General features: G+C 39.1%; 1 protein-coding gene across 10 annotated transcripts in view; it reads right to left on the reverse strand.

Annotated features, from left to right (window-relative positions):
* The window catches only part of MYO3A (myosin IIIA), a 262,251-nt gene that overhangs the window by 86,136 nt on the left and 156,706 nt on the right, over nucleotides 1–19,409 (reverse strand). For all 10 annotated transcript variants that reach the window (XR_004177076.1, XM_031652455.1, XM_031652451.1 and 7 more), the window contains one exon: nucleotides 1,610–1,736. Coding sequence is in view for 9 of the 10 variants with exons in the window: in XM_031652455.1 (XP_031508315.1) it covers nucleotides 1,610–1,736 (127 nt within the window). In the remaining variant the exon portion in view is untranslated. The remainder of the gene's footprint in view (nucleotides 1–1,609; nucleotides 1,737–19,409) is intronic.

The raw sequence follows: 19,409 nt of genomic DNA on the forward strand, positions 1-19,409 counted from the left end.
TCATACATGCCAATTAAATTTTTTATATATGGAAAATTAGAACATGTTTCCTTGAGGTTTCCAGGCACATGCCAGTCACTACAAGCCAACTCCATACACTTGTGCTACTGTATTCCCACACTGGCTCCAGAGACACAGTGGGATAGCATTTATAGGGATGTTGGGAACAGGTCCAGACCAGGATAATTTGGCACTTAGCCCCCTAAAACTATCCCATCTCATTCTGTTCCTGAGCATAAATCAGGAAAAAGTATATAAATTAAAATTTGTATCATGATTCTCTATTTTGTGTGTGTGTGTCTGTGTGTGTGCGCGTGTGTGTGTTTGTGTTTTGAGACAGAGTCTTGCTCCGTCATCGAGGCTGGAGTGCAGTGGCACAATCTCAGCTCACTGCAACCTCTGCCTCCTGGGTTCAAGCGATTCTCCTGCCTCAGCCTCCTCAAGTAGCTGAGACTACAGGCATGCACCACCACACTAGGTTAATTTTTGTATTTTTAGTAGAGACAGGGTTTCACCATGTTGGCCAAGCTGGTCTCAAACTCCTGACCTCAGGTGATCCACCAGCTTCGGTGTCCCAAAGTACTGGGATTAGAGGTGTGAGCCTTTGGGCTGGGCATGGTGGCTCATGCCTGTAATCCCAGCACTTTGGGAGGCCGAGGTGGGCGGATCACGATGTCAGGAGATCAAGACCATCCTGGCTAACACGGTGAAACCCCGTCTCTACTAAAAATACAAAAATTAGCCAGGCATGGTGGCAGGTGCCTGTAGTCCCAGCTACTTGGGAAGCTGAGGCAGGAGAATGGCATGAACCTGGGAGGTGGAGCTTGTAGTGAGCCAAGATCACGTCACTGCACTCCAGCCTGGATGATAGAGTGAGACTCTGTCTCCAAAAAATAAAAATAAAAATAAAATAAAAAAGAGATGTGAGCCTCTGGACCAGGACTGATTCTCCATTTATTATTATTAATGAAACAGCAAATATGGAATTATGAAAGTGTGTGCCAATATTAAAAATAAAATAACAGGGCATACTAGGTAATACTAAATAGAAAAAAGCTGTGCTGTTGCAGATATTAATGGAAAACCTTAAATTACTGGAAATAATTTATCAAACTCTACTATTAAGGAAAACTTGATTTGAAGCAAATACTATGACATGCTTCTCTTGTGTAAAAATGATTGCAAAATTAATCAACCCAGGATGAATGAGTGTAAAGTCCATCTAGTATGAAAACATACAGGTCTTTATTACTTGTAAAATGATATAGATGTTAAATCTGTAAGACAATAACATAATTCTTTTTCAGATCAGTTTACTGAATTTTAACTATACTATCTGTGCTTTTATATCAAAATGTACATAGCTCCCAAAATAGTCATAAAAGCCTAGTCTTTAGAAACATTTTCTACAGTAATCAGTTAATTTAGAAGCATGAAGATGTTTTAAGTAGTGGACTTTTAAATTTTAATTTTACACACATTAAATCTGAGTATTCTTTTAAGGATTCTAGGTTAGCACAATTGCTTGAAATGATCCTTATGTGATACTTATGGTATGTCATAAGACTTTGAAAGATTTCAGTTTTGAATAGAAGATAATAAAACTTACAGTTCTCCAGGGCTGTATGATTAGAAATGTGGCTCTTGTCAATCTGGTGTTCAGATGCCACAGAAGAAAATTCAATGTTGCCAACATTCAAGATTGCAGCCAGTATACTGTATATGCTTCCAAGTTGCTGAAACACACCATAGAAACATTAGCGTCATTCTTCCCTTGAGTACAGCCAACCAGTGACTATGACTGGGGACAGATAGGGAGAGAACCCTCAGGCCCTATCATATCTATCCGTAGACTATGATAATGCCACACTGAGATCCAAGTAGGCTCATCCTCTTTCATTATTTTAACCTCAGAGGTTAGCATAGTGCCTGTTACCCAGTAAGTGCTTAAAAATATTTTATAAATGCAAATATGAAAAAAAAATAAAAATGAGAAGCTGTTCTCAGAGGAAGTAGAAATGCCTCATTCATTAGGCCATAGATAAATCTATCCATGCAGAATTGAATTTCAGAACTTAGTGTGGTTGTTACCATATGGATTTTCCTTGAGGCCATCTTAAAAGTGAGGCTGTATGTGTGAATAAAGGAGAGCTAAGAAAGAAAAATCAAAAGATCCCAGGACCAAAATCAAAGGATATGTGTGGTTTAAATGTAAGCATAAGATTATTATTATTTTTTCTTTTTTGAGACAAGGTCTTACTGTTGTTCAGGCTGGAGTGCAGTGGCACTATCTCAGCTCACTGCCACCTCTGCCTCCTGGGCTCAAGTGATCCACCCTCCTAAGCCTCCTGTGTAGATGGGACTACAGTTGCATGCCACCATGCCCAGCTAATTTTATTTTTGGTATTTTGTAGAGACAGGGTCTCGCCACGTTGCCCAGGCTGGTCTCGAACTCCTGGGCTCAAGCAATCTGCCCATCTTGGCCTCTGAAAGTGCTGGGATTATTGGTGTAAACCACTGTGCCAGGCCACATAAGAATTTTAGATGACAGCGTAGAGTTTATAGCAGTTATTACTTCTTTAACATACATTCCTAATTAAGGTACATCAAATTAGATTCAGAAACACATATACACACATATATGATTCTTTTTGGAGACACTGGAGGCATTTGTCAAGGAGTCTGTGGTAATTCTAGTTCTTCAACTATGTTCATGGTACAGTGAAATACAGGAAAGAGGCAAAATTCTTTACTGTTTTTACAGGTTGCTGCATCTATTCCAGCCCAGCTCCTACACTTAACAAAGGTGATTATTCCATTCACTCCCATATTCCAAGTCCAGATAAAAGCTGGATATGAAAAAACATCTTCAAGGACATGCATTTACTCATACATAATAAATATATATGTAGTAAATATATAAACAACAAATATATTTGTTGAATGAATATGTATGTGGGATATCTATTCATTGATCTAATAAAAACATATTTTTTGCTGGGCACTGTTCTAGTCTCAGGTAATTCAGTAGCAGATAGGCTAAGGATCCTGGCTTCCTTGGGGTGTTCAGGCCGTGCGGGGGTGGGGGGGGCAAACAGTAGGAAAATAAGCAAATAAACAAACATGATATGTTCAGAAAAAAAAATTACAAGGGCTACGAAGAAAATAGAGCTAAGAGGTGCTAACTTAATAAAGAGGAGAGTTCCTGGGAAAGGACAGGCAGACTTTTTCAGTTAGGAGGTCGGGGAAGGTTGTCCTCAGAGGAGGCGATGTGGAAGTTGAGGCCTGAATGACAGGAAGTCACCAGACATGAACTATTCTAGGCAGAGGACAGCAAAGGCAAAAATCTTCCTAGAAGAAAGAAGGAAGACCCATGAGGGCAGGAAGAGGGTGAGGATGAGGAACGGTACAGTAAGAAATCAGAGAGGTGAGCCTGGGCAACACCACCCAGGCTCTCTGGGCCAACAGAAAGAGCTTGAGCTGGGCACTGTGGCTCACACCTGTAATCCCAGCACTTTGGGAGGCCGAGGCAGTTGGATAACTTGAGGTCAGGAGTTTGAGACCAGCCTGGACAGTATAGCAAAACTCTGTCTCTACTTAAAATACAAAAATTAGCTGGGCGTGGTGGCATGCACCTGTAATCCCAGCTACTCGGGAGACTGAGGCAGGAGAATCACTTGAACCCAGGAGGTGGAGGCTTCAGTAAGCTGAGATCATGCCACTGCACTCCAACCTGGGTGACAGAGTGAGGCTGGGCTGCCAAAAAAAAAAAAAAAAAAAGCTTTGATTTTGTGCTAATTGCCAGAGAAAGCTACCAGAGATTTCAGAGTGGGAAGTAACATTATCTTTTGTGTTTTAAATGGATGAATCTAGTTATACTGTGAAACAGAGTGGATTGGGGCAAGATGGAAAACTCAGGAGGCTACTGTAGCGGTCTAGGTGAGAGGTAACAGTGACTTGGATATAACAGTAAATGGTAGAGATGGAAAGAAGTAAATGCATGTAGGGTGTATTTCAGAAGTGGAACAATACCTATGCTGACAGATTAGATGTAGATAATTTTTCTAAGGAAATTCTGGTAAGGAATTAGCATTTGTAATATGCATAACTTGCAATGAAGCAACCAGCATGGGCTTTCATGGCTTTCAGGTGGAAAAATTCATACAGCATCTGACATTGTGCTGTATTTTTCTGGAGGAAACTATAGGCCTTAGAAAAAAACAAACAACCTTATTAAAAAGTGGGCAAAGGATATAAACAGACACTTCTCAAAAGAAGACATACATACAGGCAACAATCACATGAAAAAAGCTCAAGGTCACTGATCATTAGAGAAATGCAAATCAAAACCACAATCAGATACCATCTTACACCAGTAAGAATGGTTATTATTAAAAAGTCAAAAAATAACAGATGCTGGTGAGATTGTGGAGAAAAAGGAACGCTTCTACACTATTGATGGGAGTCTGAATTAGTTCAACCATTGTAGAAGACAGTGTGGCAATTCCTCAAAGACCTAAAGACACAAATACTATTTGATCCAGCAATTTCATTACTGAGTATATACCGAAAGGAGTATAAATTGTTCTATTTTAAAGATACATGCATGCATATGTTCACTGCAACACTATTCACAATAGCAAAGACATGGAATCAACCTAAATGCCCATCAATGATACATTGGGTAAAGAAAATGCATTGGTACGTATACACCATGGAATACTATGTAGCCATAGAAAAGAATGAGATCTTGTCCTTTGCAGGGACATGGATGGACTGGAGTCCATTATCCTTAGCAAAATAGCGCAGACACAGAAAACCAAATACCACAGGTTCTCACTTGTAAGTGGTAGCTAAATGATGAGAACACATAGACACATAGAGAAGAACAACACACACTGGGGCCTATTGGAGGTTGGAGGGTAGGAGGCATGGCACAGGGTAGGAGGAGGGAGAGGATCAGGAAAAATAACTAATGGGTACCAGGCTTAATACCTGGATGATGAAATAATCTGTACAACAATACCCTATGATACACGTTTCCCTATGTAAACAAACCTGCACAGGTACCCTGAACTTAAATAAAAGTGTTTTAAAATGTGTTTTTTTACCCTTGATAAGGATGTTACCAATGTAATTAGTATAAAACTGGCCTATGAACTTGAAAGTGTATAAAATGATGCAGAATTCCATCATAAAGTTTAAGGGATTGGTTGAATCCAGTAAAACAGTGAAGAGGCTTGGCTGTATATAGAGTTGCATCTCCAAATCCTGCCTACCCAAACCTGCAGAAAAATTCTTCAGAGGGGTTATAATGAAAATTGAGTAGGAGTAACACCTGAAATATGCCAAGTGGAATGTATGATACACCAGGTAACACAAGTAAATATCAGCTGAAAGGTACATCTTGGGGTTCCCCATCTGGATCTGATGAGAACAGACCCAGATCTGTGGCTTGGATTAAATGACCTTAAAATAGTCGTTCTCAATTGTGGGGAAAGGGGTAACAACTCTGCCCTCACAGGACATTTGGCAACGTCTGGAGACGTTTTTGGTTGTTACAAATGGGGTTGGAATGCTACTGGCATCTACGGAGTAGAGATCAAGGGTGCTGCTTAAACATCCTACATTGCATAGGAGAAACCACGCAAGAATTACCTGGTCCCAAATGTAAATAGTACTGAGGTTGAGAAACCTTGTCCCAGAAAACAGCAGGATCTAGATTTTGGAGAAAGTTTCAAAATTCTTTCTCCCCAAAGAATAGTCCTGAACTTTTAGTCTCAGCTCAGAACCCCAGGAAAATATAAAAATAAGAATAGAGGTATTGAAGTAAATGAAATCTGTAGTATCTGTTGTGGGTTGAATTGTGTACTCCTCAGATTCATATGTTGAAGTCCTAAGTCCCAGTACTCAGAATGTGGTCTTATTTGGAAATAGGGTCATTGCAAATGTAAATAGTTAAGATAAGGTCATTCTGGAGTAGGGTGGATTCCTTATCTACTATACTGGTGTCTGTTTAAAAGAACACCACGTGAAAAGACAGACACACACAAGGAGAGCACCAGGTGAAGACAAATTTAGGTGGAGATGGGGTGATGGACCTGCAGTACAAAAACACCAATGATTACTGGGGAACCACCAGAAACTAGGAGCAGAGCATAGAACAGATTCTCCCTCACAACCCTCAGGGGAAACAAACTCTGTCCATATCCTAATCTCAGACTTTGAGCTTCCTGTGCTGTCAACAATACATTTCTGTGGTTTAAGCTACAAAGTATGTGTTAGTTTGTTATGGCAGCCCTACCAAACTAATGCTTTTTTTTTGGTTAAATTTATGAATAAGATATGTAATCTCGGAATAATCAGTGTGTTTATTCTTAAATATCTAAAACTTAATATGTGAGACATAGTAAAGATCACATTAGTGACATAGTAAATCCTCTGACAATTAGTCTTGCGACTTAAATTTAAATACTTATTTGATATAACACTTATGACCTTAATTTGAAAAGCAGAACATATTTTGATTGCAAACTGCATTCAAATGTAAAAGATAACTTGATTTACTACATTAATAATTTTGAATTATTATATCTTCTTAGGCACTAATAAGTTTAAGTGGATAAGAAGATTTGGTAAATTATTAGAAAGTTTAGAAAGCACTTATCAGTCCTTGTAAGCCTACTCTGTCCATCATTTGGAGCATTCAAAAGACTGAGATGTAGTAAATTTTTATATAAGTTCAAGTGTTTAAGAGAATTTAGTTATGTTTGTTTAGAGAAATGTAAAGTTATGTTTATGAGTTAAATGAATAAAGAACTGAGATTTTTTTCTATTCTTATACAAAAAACTGTTGGATTCACAAATTGAATAAAATGATGAGTGAGCAGAACTTAAAATTTTAAGAAAAAATCTAGATATAGATATATGGTTTCAAAATCATTAATACATATACTGAATTAATTAAATATAAGCAACTGTAAATTGTCCTTTCTGAGCACAAGCATGCCTTCTTTGGATATTAAAAACAACTATCAGGTGAACTGCCTGCATTTAGTTGCATATTTATCCGTCAAGGTGAGGGTCATACCTAGACTCAAAAGCATGATTAGGGCACAGCTTGCCTCTGGCATGATCCTCTTCTTGACCAGTCTCCTTGCCTCTGGTCTTGCCACTTGCCAATCCGTTTTCCATATGGCTGTCAGAGTGACTTTTCTAGCAGGCAAATCACATCATCCTATGTCTCCAGTTAAAATCCTTCAGTGGCCCCTATTCCCCTAGCAATAAAGCTCCAGCTTCCTACCAAGGCATTAGAAGTAAGGTGCCACATCTTCCTGTGCCTGACTGCCTGTCCATTATCATTTCCAGCTAGTTTTCTTTGACATATTTCAGCCAAACTCCTCATAGGTTCCCAAGCATTCCATGTTATTTTGTTAATTTCATGTCTCAGCTCTGGCTTACACTGTTCTTTTTTCCCATTCTGGGGTGTTCTTTTTTCCACCCCAGACTTCATGTTTCCGTGAAATTCTCTGCTGTCATAGAGTTGACTACCTTTTATTGACATGATGCCTAGTGTATATTTCTTCTATCAGATTACAAACTTACTGAGGGCAGAAACTGTGACTAATTCGTATCTCTAGTTTTTAGCACAGGGCCTGGTACACAGGTAGTACTCAATAAATGCTTGTCAAACTGTTTTCTTTTGTTTCAGTCAAGTGACAGTACAATTTCCTTCACTTTCAAAACAGAATCTCTCTTGTTTTACGTCTATAAGACTCTTAATCTGTGCCTCATTGTTTCTATTTACTTTTCTCAGAATTTTTAAAATAAATCTAAATGTCCCCTTCTTTTGGTGTCAAACTGAAAGGTGACAACATGCTAGCAGCCCTCACTCTTGGCGCAGTGCTTGAGGAGCCCTTCAGCCCTCCACAGCACTGTTGGAGCCCCTGTCTGGGCTGGCCGAAGCCGGAGCCTGCTCCCTCTGCTTGCGGGGAGGTGTGGAGGGAGAGGAGCCGGTGAGAAACCAGCTGCGCGAGGCGCTCGCGGGCCAGCGCAAGTTCTGGGTGGGCGTGGGCTCGACGGGTCAGCACTCCGGCCAGCCCCGCTGGCCCCAGGCAGTGAGGGGCTTAGCACCTGGGCCAGCAGCTGCAGAGGGTGCGCCGGGTCCCCCAGCAGTGCCGGCCTGCCGGGTACTTATTTCTCACCGGGCCTCAGCTGCCTCTCCGTGAGGCAGGGCTGGGGACCTGCAGTCCCCCATGCCCAAGGCTCCTGCCGGGCCCAAGCCATGAGGGCCCAAGTGATGAGCACTGCCCCCTGCACCGCAGGGCCGGGTCCCATTGACAGCCTAAGGGCTGAGGAATACGGGTGCCCCGCGCGGGACTGGCGAGCAGCGCTGCCTGCGGCCCTGGTGCAGGATCCACTAAGTGAAGCCAGCTGGGCTCCTGGATCTAGTGGGGACTTGGAGAACCTTTGTCTGGCTAAGGGATTGTGGATGCACCAATCAGTACTCTGTGTCTAGCTCAATGTTTGTAAATACACCAGTCAGTACTCTGCATCTAGCTAACCTAGTGGGGACTTGGAGAACTTTTCTGTCTGGCACTCTGTGTCTAGCTAAAGGATTGTAAACACACCAATCAACACTCTGTGTCTAGCTCAGGGTTTGTAAATACACCAGTCAGTAATCTGTAAAAATGGACCAATCAGCTCTCTGTAAAATGGACCAATCAGCTCGCTGTAAAATGGACCAATCAGCAGGATTGGGTGGGGCCAGATAAGGGAATAAACGCACACTGCTGGACCCAGTCACTGGCGACTCTCTGGGGTCCTGTTGCTCAGTGTGGAAGCTTTGTTCTTTTGTTGTTTACAATAATTTTTGCTGCTGCTCACTCTTTGGGTCCATGCTGCTTTTTTGAGCTGTAACACTCACCGCTAAGGTTTGCAGCTTCACTCCTGAAGTCAGCGAGGCCAGGAACCGACTGAGAAGAACTAACAACTCCAGACACGCTGCTTTTAAGAGCTGTAACGCTCACCAGCGAAACCACCAACCCACCAGAAGGAAGAAACTGCGGACAAATCTGAACATCTGAAGGAAGAAACTCTGGACACACCATCTTTAAGAACTGTAACACTCACTGTGAGGATCCGCGGCTTCATTCTTGAAGTCAGCGGGATCAAGAACCCATCAATTCCGGACACAAAACTTTGCATCCTGAGTGAGTGGTTAGATTTTTATGAGAACAAAAAATTCTCATTAAGCCAGTTTTTTTTTTCCCCCCCAAAAGCCAATTAACTTCTCTAAGTGGCAGAGCCCTGTGGTTGGGAAATACATGATTTCCTTTTCAGTGATTTTGTTTTGGGAATGGAAGCAACAGTCAATGCAGGGTAGACTGAGTTTGGTGTCCAGAGTTGTTTTGGCAAAATGTGCTAAGTCGTTTTTTAGGGCCTTAACCTATACCTGATGCCTAACTGATACCTATGTGAGAGAGGACTGAGAGAACAATGACCAGACCGCAAAGTAGGTGGGGGTCATCATGGACCAGGACAAAGTGGCCCAACCCTGACAGATGTGGCACTATCCAGTGTACTCCTTGGAGCCACGGTACAGATGCTCCTGTTGAGAAAGGACAGGGAGGCAGGTTGGGGTGGAGGGAGTGTGGGGAGGAGTGGACCCAGGACGGGATGTTACTGCAATTCACATACCAGGCAGATAAGAACTGACGGGAGAGAAGGAGATGCTTTGCAATTAGCATTTGCAACTGCTGGTACGTGAGATATTAATATGTTCTCTATTCTTAGGTTCAATTCTGCAGACACTTAAAGCAATAAAATGGCATGAGCAATCTGCAAAGACTAGAAGGAAATTAAGTGCCCCTCAATTTTAGTCATGAAATCATAGAGTTGGAAGTGGCTCAGAAATTAATTATCCCTTTCCCCTCCTTTTACTGGTAAATAAGCTTAGACCAGAAAGTTTAGTTGTTGGACACACAGCCAGAAATAAGCAGTGTCAAGGACTTTAGCCCAGGGATCTTGACTCCCTAGCACAGAATTATTTTTATTTTACCAGCTACCTCCTTGGCCCTGTCGTTTAGTTCAAGTCATCAACGTTGGCTAAATCATGGCATTCTGGAATTGTAACTTGTTTCATGTTTTTTTAATGAAAAAGGTATCAAATTATTTTTAAATCATTACAAATGACAAACCAAATGGAATATACACACCCTTCCATTCTGATCAAAACCTTTTTTTTTTTTTGAAACGGAGTCTTGCTCTGTTCCCAGACTGGAAAATCTCGGCTCACTGCAACCTCCGCCTCCCGCGTTCAAGCAATTTTCCTGCCTCAGCCTCCTGAGTAGCTGGGATTACAGGTGCAGACTGCCACACCTGGCTAATTTTTTGTATTTTAAAAGAGACGGGGTTTCACCGTATTGCCCAGGCTGGTCTCGAACTCCTGAGTTCAGGCAGTCTGCCCGCCTTGGTTTCCCAAAGTGCTAGGATTACAGGCGTGAGCCACCACGCCTGGCCTAAAACCAATTTTTAAAAATGAAGTGAGTATTTCATGGAAATTCATTACTTTTTGTGATGCTTTAAAATATTTAATTTCTTTCACAAATATTATTTGATCTTCCCTAAAGACATAACTAATAGTCCAAAGAAAACATGCTAGCATGTGATTTTTAGACTATCACGAGAAATGAAAGCGCAATTAAAACAGAAAAAAGACATTCTCATCTTAGACATCAGACACATAAATTTGTGTAAAAAACCCCCACAAAACTCCCATTATATGGTGAAAATTGTTTCTAAATGACACAAACTACTCATTGAATCATCAAACTACTATGAATCATCAAACTACCAATCATTTATTTTAAAACTATGGCAGGGAAATGGCTTAGGAAATCATATGGTTTAACAGTTTCAGAGATTTCCAATGGTGTTATTTTTAGAGAATATCTGATTTTGATTTTCCTGTCATTCCTTTGGATTGTGCTGAATCACAAATGCACACGTGAACTGTAAACTCTGAGAGTATTTAAAGGGACACATACACTGGGGGTGCTGTCAACACCAATGAGAGAGATCAGGAGAGAAAGTGAGAGAGAGAGACTGTATTGGAGAGTCACTCAAATTGTGCTGCAGTAAACTGTGAAGGCCGCATGCTGTGCTTAGAGGATGTCAGAATCATGCCACTTATCTTGATAATAAAAGTTGCCTTTTACTATCAAAATAGATTAGAAGCAGCTACTGACAAAGAACATATCCAAGAAAACCAATAAAATCGCGTAAAAAACCAATACTGGGGATAAAAAGGAAGTAAATACGCAGTTTAATTCTACCAAATCCCAGCTGGGACAGTTTCTGCTTTTAGATGGGAGGCCACCATGCCCTAGGAGAATCACCTTGAACTGGACTAAAAGTCTTCCCAAAATATCTAGCAGTGGTTGTGCTTCAGATCCAAAAAACAGATGTTATGTTTTCCTTTATCCTACACTATACGTTTAGATGTTCAATAAGCATTGAATATGTTTAAATTTGGAATATACAGTTTGAAATAAATTATATTTGTCAATAGATGCTAGCTGCAAAACTCGTTTCATTTTAATGTTAGTAAACATTAGTGTTACTAAACCAAGCAAGAGAAAGTAGTTGAGCCAAATATAAGTGAAACGCTGCCTCTAATGAGTGGGACTTCTAAGTAAACAAACCAATTAAACATGAATCCTTGCTTCTAAGATAGCAAAAGTGAATGTGTTAAGAAGCAGATGAACTCTGAAGACAAAAGGCAGAGAAAAGAACTAGGAAGAGGCCCAGCCCCTGGTCACAAGCAGGCACTGCCTTGCTTGTTATACATCTTCCAGTTAGAAGGATGCCCTGAGCTCCTATTAGCTGCTCCTGTTTTCCCCTAACCAGGCATCCAACAGAGCCAGGCGACAGCTCACAAGGAGCATCTACCATTAGCAACACTGATCTTATGACCAAGGATTGATGAAAAGAATGACTGCTGTTTTTTTCTTTATTGACTGAATCCCAAATAAATTGGCTCTGCTTTAAGAGCCAGGACACTGAGTGCTTGAATCAGCTTGTCTCCATAGGTACAAACTGTGGGAAGGGTGAGGATCAGATTAGGGAGGGCTGAGGGGAAATGATGCAGCGGAAGGGGAGGGGCCAGATTTGAAACTGAATGTTGGCAGCAGGGAAAGATGCACCTGCAGTCGTCATGCCCAGGAAAGGGTAGGGGGTAGGGGTAGAATTAGGGTTAGGTTAACATGAGCCAAACATTCAAGTGGTCATTTATGATGTCTGGGACATCAGAATTAGAGCATAAGAATGAGACTATATTTAGAACAGGGTGGCATATGGAGTCAGTCTCCTGGGAGTGTGCCCCTAGCTCATCTGTAGTCTTTGGGTGGGGGCCACATATCACCTGAAATATGGCTGAAACTCATGCTTTCTGAGTCAGGGAGTTCCTCTCCCAGAGTTGAAGCCATTAGGAACACATTTATTTCTCTAGTATTAAAAATATCACCAGGCACAGCGACTCATGCCTGTAATTCCAGCTACTTGGGAGGCTGAGGCAGGAGGATCACTTAAGGCCAGGAGTTTGAGACCAGCCTGGGCAACACAGTGAGATGCACCTCTACAAAAAAATGTTTTAAAAAGTTAGCTGGGCACAGTGGTAATCGCCTATAGTCCCAGCTAATCAGGAGGCTGAGGTGGAAGGACAGATTGAGTTCAGGAGTTTGAAATTACAGTGAGCTGATTTCACTACTGCACTCCAGCCTAAGTAACACAGAGAGAGCCCATCAAGAAAGAAAGGGAAAGAAGGAAGGAAGGAAAGAAGAAAGGAAGGAAGGAAGGTGCCACCCACCCAACAAAATGACTTTCCAGAAAGATATCAGGAAGAAGAAAGAAGGAAAAAAGAAAGAAACAAAGAAAGCCCAAAAAACGATTTTCCAGAAATATATCAGGGTCATCTCTGACTCCAGGTCCTACAGTTCAGATCTTGTTTCTAAAAGACAATCAGGTAAAAGGTCAGTGGCACAAATTTCAGCATGATAGGGTGTCTACCACGCAGACCTCATGGCATGTACAAGGGTATGCACACTCTATCCTTTACATGAGGTATCCATGGTAAGTTCTAAACGCTTAGTGGTCTCTCAATTGTTCAACTCCTACTCACTTCTCATCATTTTCTTTCAACTCTCAGACAAACGGTGCTATGGTCAAGTCAATGTTCCTGTCCTTATATATCAATCCAGACATCCTGCCAACCTTTGCTGCTTCACTTTTTTTGGGGGGAGGGAGATGGAATGAGATTCACATACTGGACACTTAAGAACCAGGTACTGTCTCACTGTAACAAATTACAGCTAAGAGCAAAGTCTGAAAGCGTCTCCAAAGTCCTCAGAGAAAATGCATTAAACAATGGATTTTTGTTCCATTTTATAGCCTAAAAACCATCTAGTGCATCGAGAGAGAAGGGGCCCATTCATCTCCTTTCTGACCTAGAGACCACAGAACCATTGAGTTCCCAAATTACAGCTGCAGTGTAGTAGATATAGAGTGGACAGCCTGACTTCTCAACCCCAAGTTCCAGGTGGGTTCCACGAATCAATGGAGAGAAAGCATCATTCAGAAATGAAGATGGTCAAGTTGGAGTTTCTACGTTTAAGCCAAAAAGTCACTTAACTTCAGCTCACAACTTTTTGTGAGTAAAGTGTCTTCCTAAGGATGCATTCAATCTTGGCTTGCCATTGAGTCTAGAGTACAACTTTCTTGTTGTCCTTTTAATTCATAATGTTCTAGTAAAATCAGAACTCTTTGGGGGAACTCATTGCAATAACTCCCCCTCTGGTCCCAAGAGGACTTGTTAATTCTTGACTGGTGCTGGAAGTAGCCTTCCAGATTCCCTCTGGCTCCTCAAACTCTCTCTCACCTATGTTTCCCTACCACCAATTAATTCCTCTAGAAACAGAGTAGCAATGTCTATTCAGATTACTCAATGAGAGATTCTAAATTCTGGACCTGTAAAAGTAGCCAGGAAAGAGTCTCTTCATCAAATCTGAATTCCTCTTGGTTAAGGAGAAAGCCCATACTAGAAAAGTTTACTTTAAAAGTTGGAATGTTTCACAACCACTATTGTTTGACTACAACACACTAGATTATAGTAGTCCCCTCTAATCCATGGGAGATACCTCCCAAGACCTCCAGTGGATTCCCGAAATCACAGGTAGTACTGAACTCTCTCTATATGTACTACGTATTTTTGAACTGATAACAGGGTTACTAAGTGGCTAAGGGGCAAGTAGCCTATACAGCATGGGCATGCTAGACAAAGAGAAGATTCGTTTACCAGGATGTGGAAGGAGTGGGATTTCATCATGCTACTCAGCACGGCATGCTATTTAAAATTGTTTATTTCTAGAATTTTCTGTTTAATATTTTCAAACTGCAGTTGACTACAGGTAACTGAGACTGCAGAAAGTGAAACTGCAGATTAGAGGGTAGTACTGTAATCTAAATATTCATTGTTACAGATACTGTCTGGCTTGTCAGTTAAGTCTAACAAAGTTCCTTTCATAGTAATTTTTATTTCTCATTTCTTACAGTGGACAACTTGTCATATCATTATTCTACATTTTTCATTCTTAGATGGATTGTACAAAACAAAATCTCTCTTTCAAGAAGTCCTTATTAAATAAGATAGTGCTGAACTAAATAATTGGAATTCCATTTGAATCTATGTATTCTTGTTCTACCAAATAACTGTCTGGAACATCTCTGAGTGATAAAGTTAGCTTTGGGGAGATGGATCAGTGAAGATTTCTAAGATCTTGATGGACAAAGATGGCACTGGATTTACCTAAACCTCCCTTGTAAGGCAGGGCCCTAATTCCAATCAAAATAAAATCCATTTATTCTGCTTCTTCTCCAACCTCACCCAGTTGGTAAGATCACACTTATCTTCTAGGGGCAAGGTCTTGAAAACATCCCCCAGTCCCTACCCCCTGTAAGCCTGCACCAAGGATACTCAAGATGGAGCCAAAAGCTTTCAAAGAGAAAGTAAGACTGAGAGACTCCTGTCTTCAGAGTCGCCGACAGCAGAAGTTCCCTATCTGGAGAATATGCCAAAAGCACTTACATCTTTACAAATACTATTGGCAAGCAGATGGATCATGGAACTAAAGTTACTGCTGATAGTCTTCCATTTTGGAAGGGAGTCAACAGTGCCTTAAAAACAGACTACAAAATCATTAGATTCAATAATTTCATAGCATACAATTTGAATATTTTTTATAAAGTTTCACTTCTATTAGCATGTCTACATTTTATATATTGCTGATTAAATTTTCTAATTTTTTTGAGAAGAATTGAAGAATTAGTTTTTTGTTTGTTTGTTTTAGCTTAAGCTCTTAGTAGAGATCTGATAACCCAAAGGATCCTGGTAAACTTCTTAAGCAGACACATTGACTGTTTAAAGCTGCAGGAGTGTCATTTATGAAAATGAAATCAAAATTCAACGAATTGCAGAAAGAGTTCATCTAAAATTCCAGAAAGCGTTCATCTAAAAGCCTGATTCACATTCAGAGTAAAATCTTCTTTCATCACACACGCTGAATCAATGTAGCAAACAATAAACTATTACCGGCGAAGTCTGAAAGTTTCTCTAAAAGCCTTAGGAGTCCCTATTAAACACGATGCTTTGTTACAAAAATTTAAAAATACAACCTATGGGACATAAGGAAGTGTTTATTACTTGGGGATAAATTTCTAGCCTTAAATGCTTTCATTAGTCAATAACAAATGTAAAGAAATACAGGAACCAAGTATTCTCTTAAAAAAAAAAACAAAAACAAGAAACAAATGAATAATAAAAATATAAAAATCAAATTAAAACCAATAATACAGACATGAAAACATTTATCAGATGGGTAAAATGCATCCAATAGCTGTTGTGGTTTGGCCTTTTTCTTTTTTTTAAGATTCAAAACCCCCTGTAAACCCAATTAAAGATAAAAGAGAGTAAGGGCAAAAATGAGAATTTCTCATTGGAATGAGAAAGGAAACAAAGCCAGAATGGGATTAATTTAAAGTATCATAAGAAAATTCAGCAAGAAAATCTATGGCATAAGATTTCATGATAATTTCTTAGCAAAATAACAAATAACCCAAAAGAGAAAAACTAATTCAAAAAGATAATTACCATAGAAGAATCAGAAAGGTAATTAAAGACTCAGTATCAAAAAGGCCCAAGGGTCAGACACAGTTGAGTTTTACCCTAATCTATCTTTCTTTCTTTCTTTTTTTTTGAGATGGAATTTCACTCTTTTTGCCCAGGCTGGAGTGCAATGGCGTGATCTTGGCTTACTGCAACCTCCGCTTCCCAGGTTCAAGCAATTCTCCTGCCTCGGCCTCCCAAGTAGCTGGGATTACAGGCGCCTGCCACCATGCCCAGCTAATTTTTTGTATTTTTAGTAAAGACGGGGTTTCACCATGTTGGCCAGGATGGTCTCGATCTCTTGACCTCATGATCCACCTGCCTTGGCCTCTCAAAGTGCTGGGATTACAGGCGTGAGCCACAGCGCCTGGCCCCTAATCTTTATTTAAAGTTTTAAAAGACATTGTCCTCAATCTTCTCTAATGATAAGAATTAATGGGATGCTGTAATACTAGATCTCTCTCAGAAATTTCTATACGGTAGGTCTGGGTAACACTCATGTATGTGTGTCGAGGTGCTTCTTATCTTCAGAGAACATTGGGAACTGATTTTAACTCACATAGGCCAAAGAAAAAATGAAAAAAGCTCACTGGCATAACTTTAATAATCAAATTTGATATAAAAGAAAACAAAAACAGTAGATAAATTTCATTGCTAAATATATAGATGCAAAAATTCTAAATAAAACACTAGCTCATAGATACAGAAATTTATCAAAAAGATAATATAGGTGGACTCTATTTGGCTTATTCCAGAAATGTAAGGATATTTAAGTATTAAGAAATCTATCAACATAATAAGGAGACATCAACAAATTGCCATAGGAAAAAATATGATTATATCAATAGCTGCTGAAAAAAATATTTGGTAAAATTCAGCAGAATTCCTAATAACAACCGTAAGTAAAACATCAATAAAAGGAAATTAGTTACGATAAATATTTCAAAAAATAGCAAAACACTAAAGCCATTTAAAATCAGAAACTAGAGTGAGAGGCCAACTATAATCATTATTACTAATATTGATTTAGACTAGTCTTAGATGATCTAAGTATAAAAAAGAAAAATAAATGACTGATATAACATGAAAGGGGTAAAACTCCTTTTTTGCTAATGGCATGATTATATATCTCAAAATTTCTACCAATGGAAAATTCATTTTATTTATAATAAAAACCTTAACATAGTTGTTAATAAATTTAAAAATAAGATGCGAGTTCTAGATGAATATAACTATAGATTATTATTAAAAACCCAAAACAGCATCTAAACAAACATAAAATCATATGACAAAAAGTACATAAGTCATTTCATAATTTGGGATGAGAAGACATACATATCATGAAAATGACATTGCTCCAAAAACTAATATATAGATTCAATACGATTCTAATTAAAAGTCCCAATGAGGTTGTTGGAATTGAACACATTGATCTTACAGTTTGTATGGACAAGCAATGCTAAACAATAGCTAAGGAAAGTATGGAAAAGAAGAAAGTGAGAGCAGGAATAGCCTTACTAGAAAAATACAGAATCAAACCACTGTAATCAAGTCAACAGAATACTGCTATAGAAATAGAAAACATAGATTGATGGCTAAAATAGAGGCATCAAAAATAGATTACATGTCATATAAGGCCTTAATATAGGATAAGTCAATTCTGGCTCTCCATCTGGAATAAAAGAAAAGTGGTGCTCCATCTGGTACCATAAAATAAATTTCAAATGGATTAAAGATAAATTTTTTTTTTTCACTTTCAAGAAAATCTAGGAGACTACACGTACAACCTAGAGTTAGGGGAAAACTTTTTAACCGAAACTAGAGACCTAGATGTTATGAACAAAAAGGTAAATTTGTTTGAATAAACAAACATTTAAAACTTCATTATGGTAAACAATATGACAAAAAGTCACAAATATACAACTATAAAGAAACATTTATAACACAAATGATAGAAACATATGTCTATAATCAATGAGCCCTTACAAATTGACATAAAGCATCTAAATAATTTAATAAAAGGGGCAACATATATAAATATACAATTCATAAGAGTAAATCTAAGCAGCTAGCAAACAAATGGAAAGATGTTCAAATGTATTATTTGTCAAAGATATGCAAATTTAAAATGAGATGTTACTTTCACCCACCAGACTAGGAAATATTTAAAAAGCCACAACACATTGCTGGCAGGAATGAGTGAGGGAAGGGTATTAATATGTATTGTTGGTGGAAATGTGAAGTGCTACAGAATTATTGGAAGGCAATCTTGCAAGTTCTATTGAAATGTAAAATATATGTACCTTTTAACCCAGAAATTCCGCTACTAGGAACCTATTTCATAGAAAGAAATGAACAAGTCATTAAGGACATACTTCAGCTTTGCTCATGGTTGCAAAGATCCGGAAACATTTATAGTTATATACCCAGTCATGGTGAATGGCTGAATAAACTATGGTAGTACACACTGTAGAACATTTTACTGCCTTTAAAAGAGGTGATCCAGTGATATATTAGGTAATTTGAAGGGATTTTCACAGGTATTGCTGAGTAAGAAAAATCAGATATAGAAAAGTGTGTGTAATATGATCCCATATTAATAAAAGAATGATCATCTCACCAAATATATGCATGTGTACACATTTGCATGGGGGGGGTGTGTGTGTATCTATAAACAAGACTCTAGGACTAGGTAAGTAAATATGGAATGTTGGATCCTGTATACGTCCATTAGCTAGGGGAGGAGAAAGAGAGCAGATGTAGATTTAAGGAGGTAAGATGGGGAAGAGAGAGCTGAACAAAAAAAATTTCTTTAAAGGTGCTAGAAATTCACAAGCTGATCCTTCAAATTTATATTAAAGTTTAAGGAACCGACCTTGAAAAGCCAAAATATATTTTAAGAAAAGAACAAAGTTGTAGAAGGATTTATGCTTCCTAATCTCAATACTTATTACATAGCTACAATACTCATGTGTGATACTGGTATAAGGATAAATATATAAATCAATGAGATAGAATTGAGAGTCCAGAAATAAACCTATATATTTGTGGTTAATTGATATTTGACCAAGAACAATGGGGAAAGAATAATCTTGCCAACAATGGTGCTGGTACACTGATTGTCCAGAAGCAAAAGAATGAAGTTGGATCCCTACCTCACAGTATGCACAAAAACTAACTCAAAATGGAA

This window comes from Papio anubis, chromosome 11, assembly GCF_008728515.1.
Source record: "Papio anubis isolate 15944 chromosome 11, Panubis1.0, whole genome shotgun sequence".
NCBI lineage: Eukaryota > Metazoa > Chordata > Mammalia > Primates > Cercopithecidae > Papio > Papio anubis.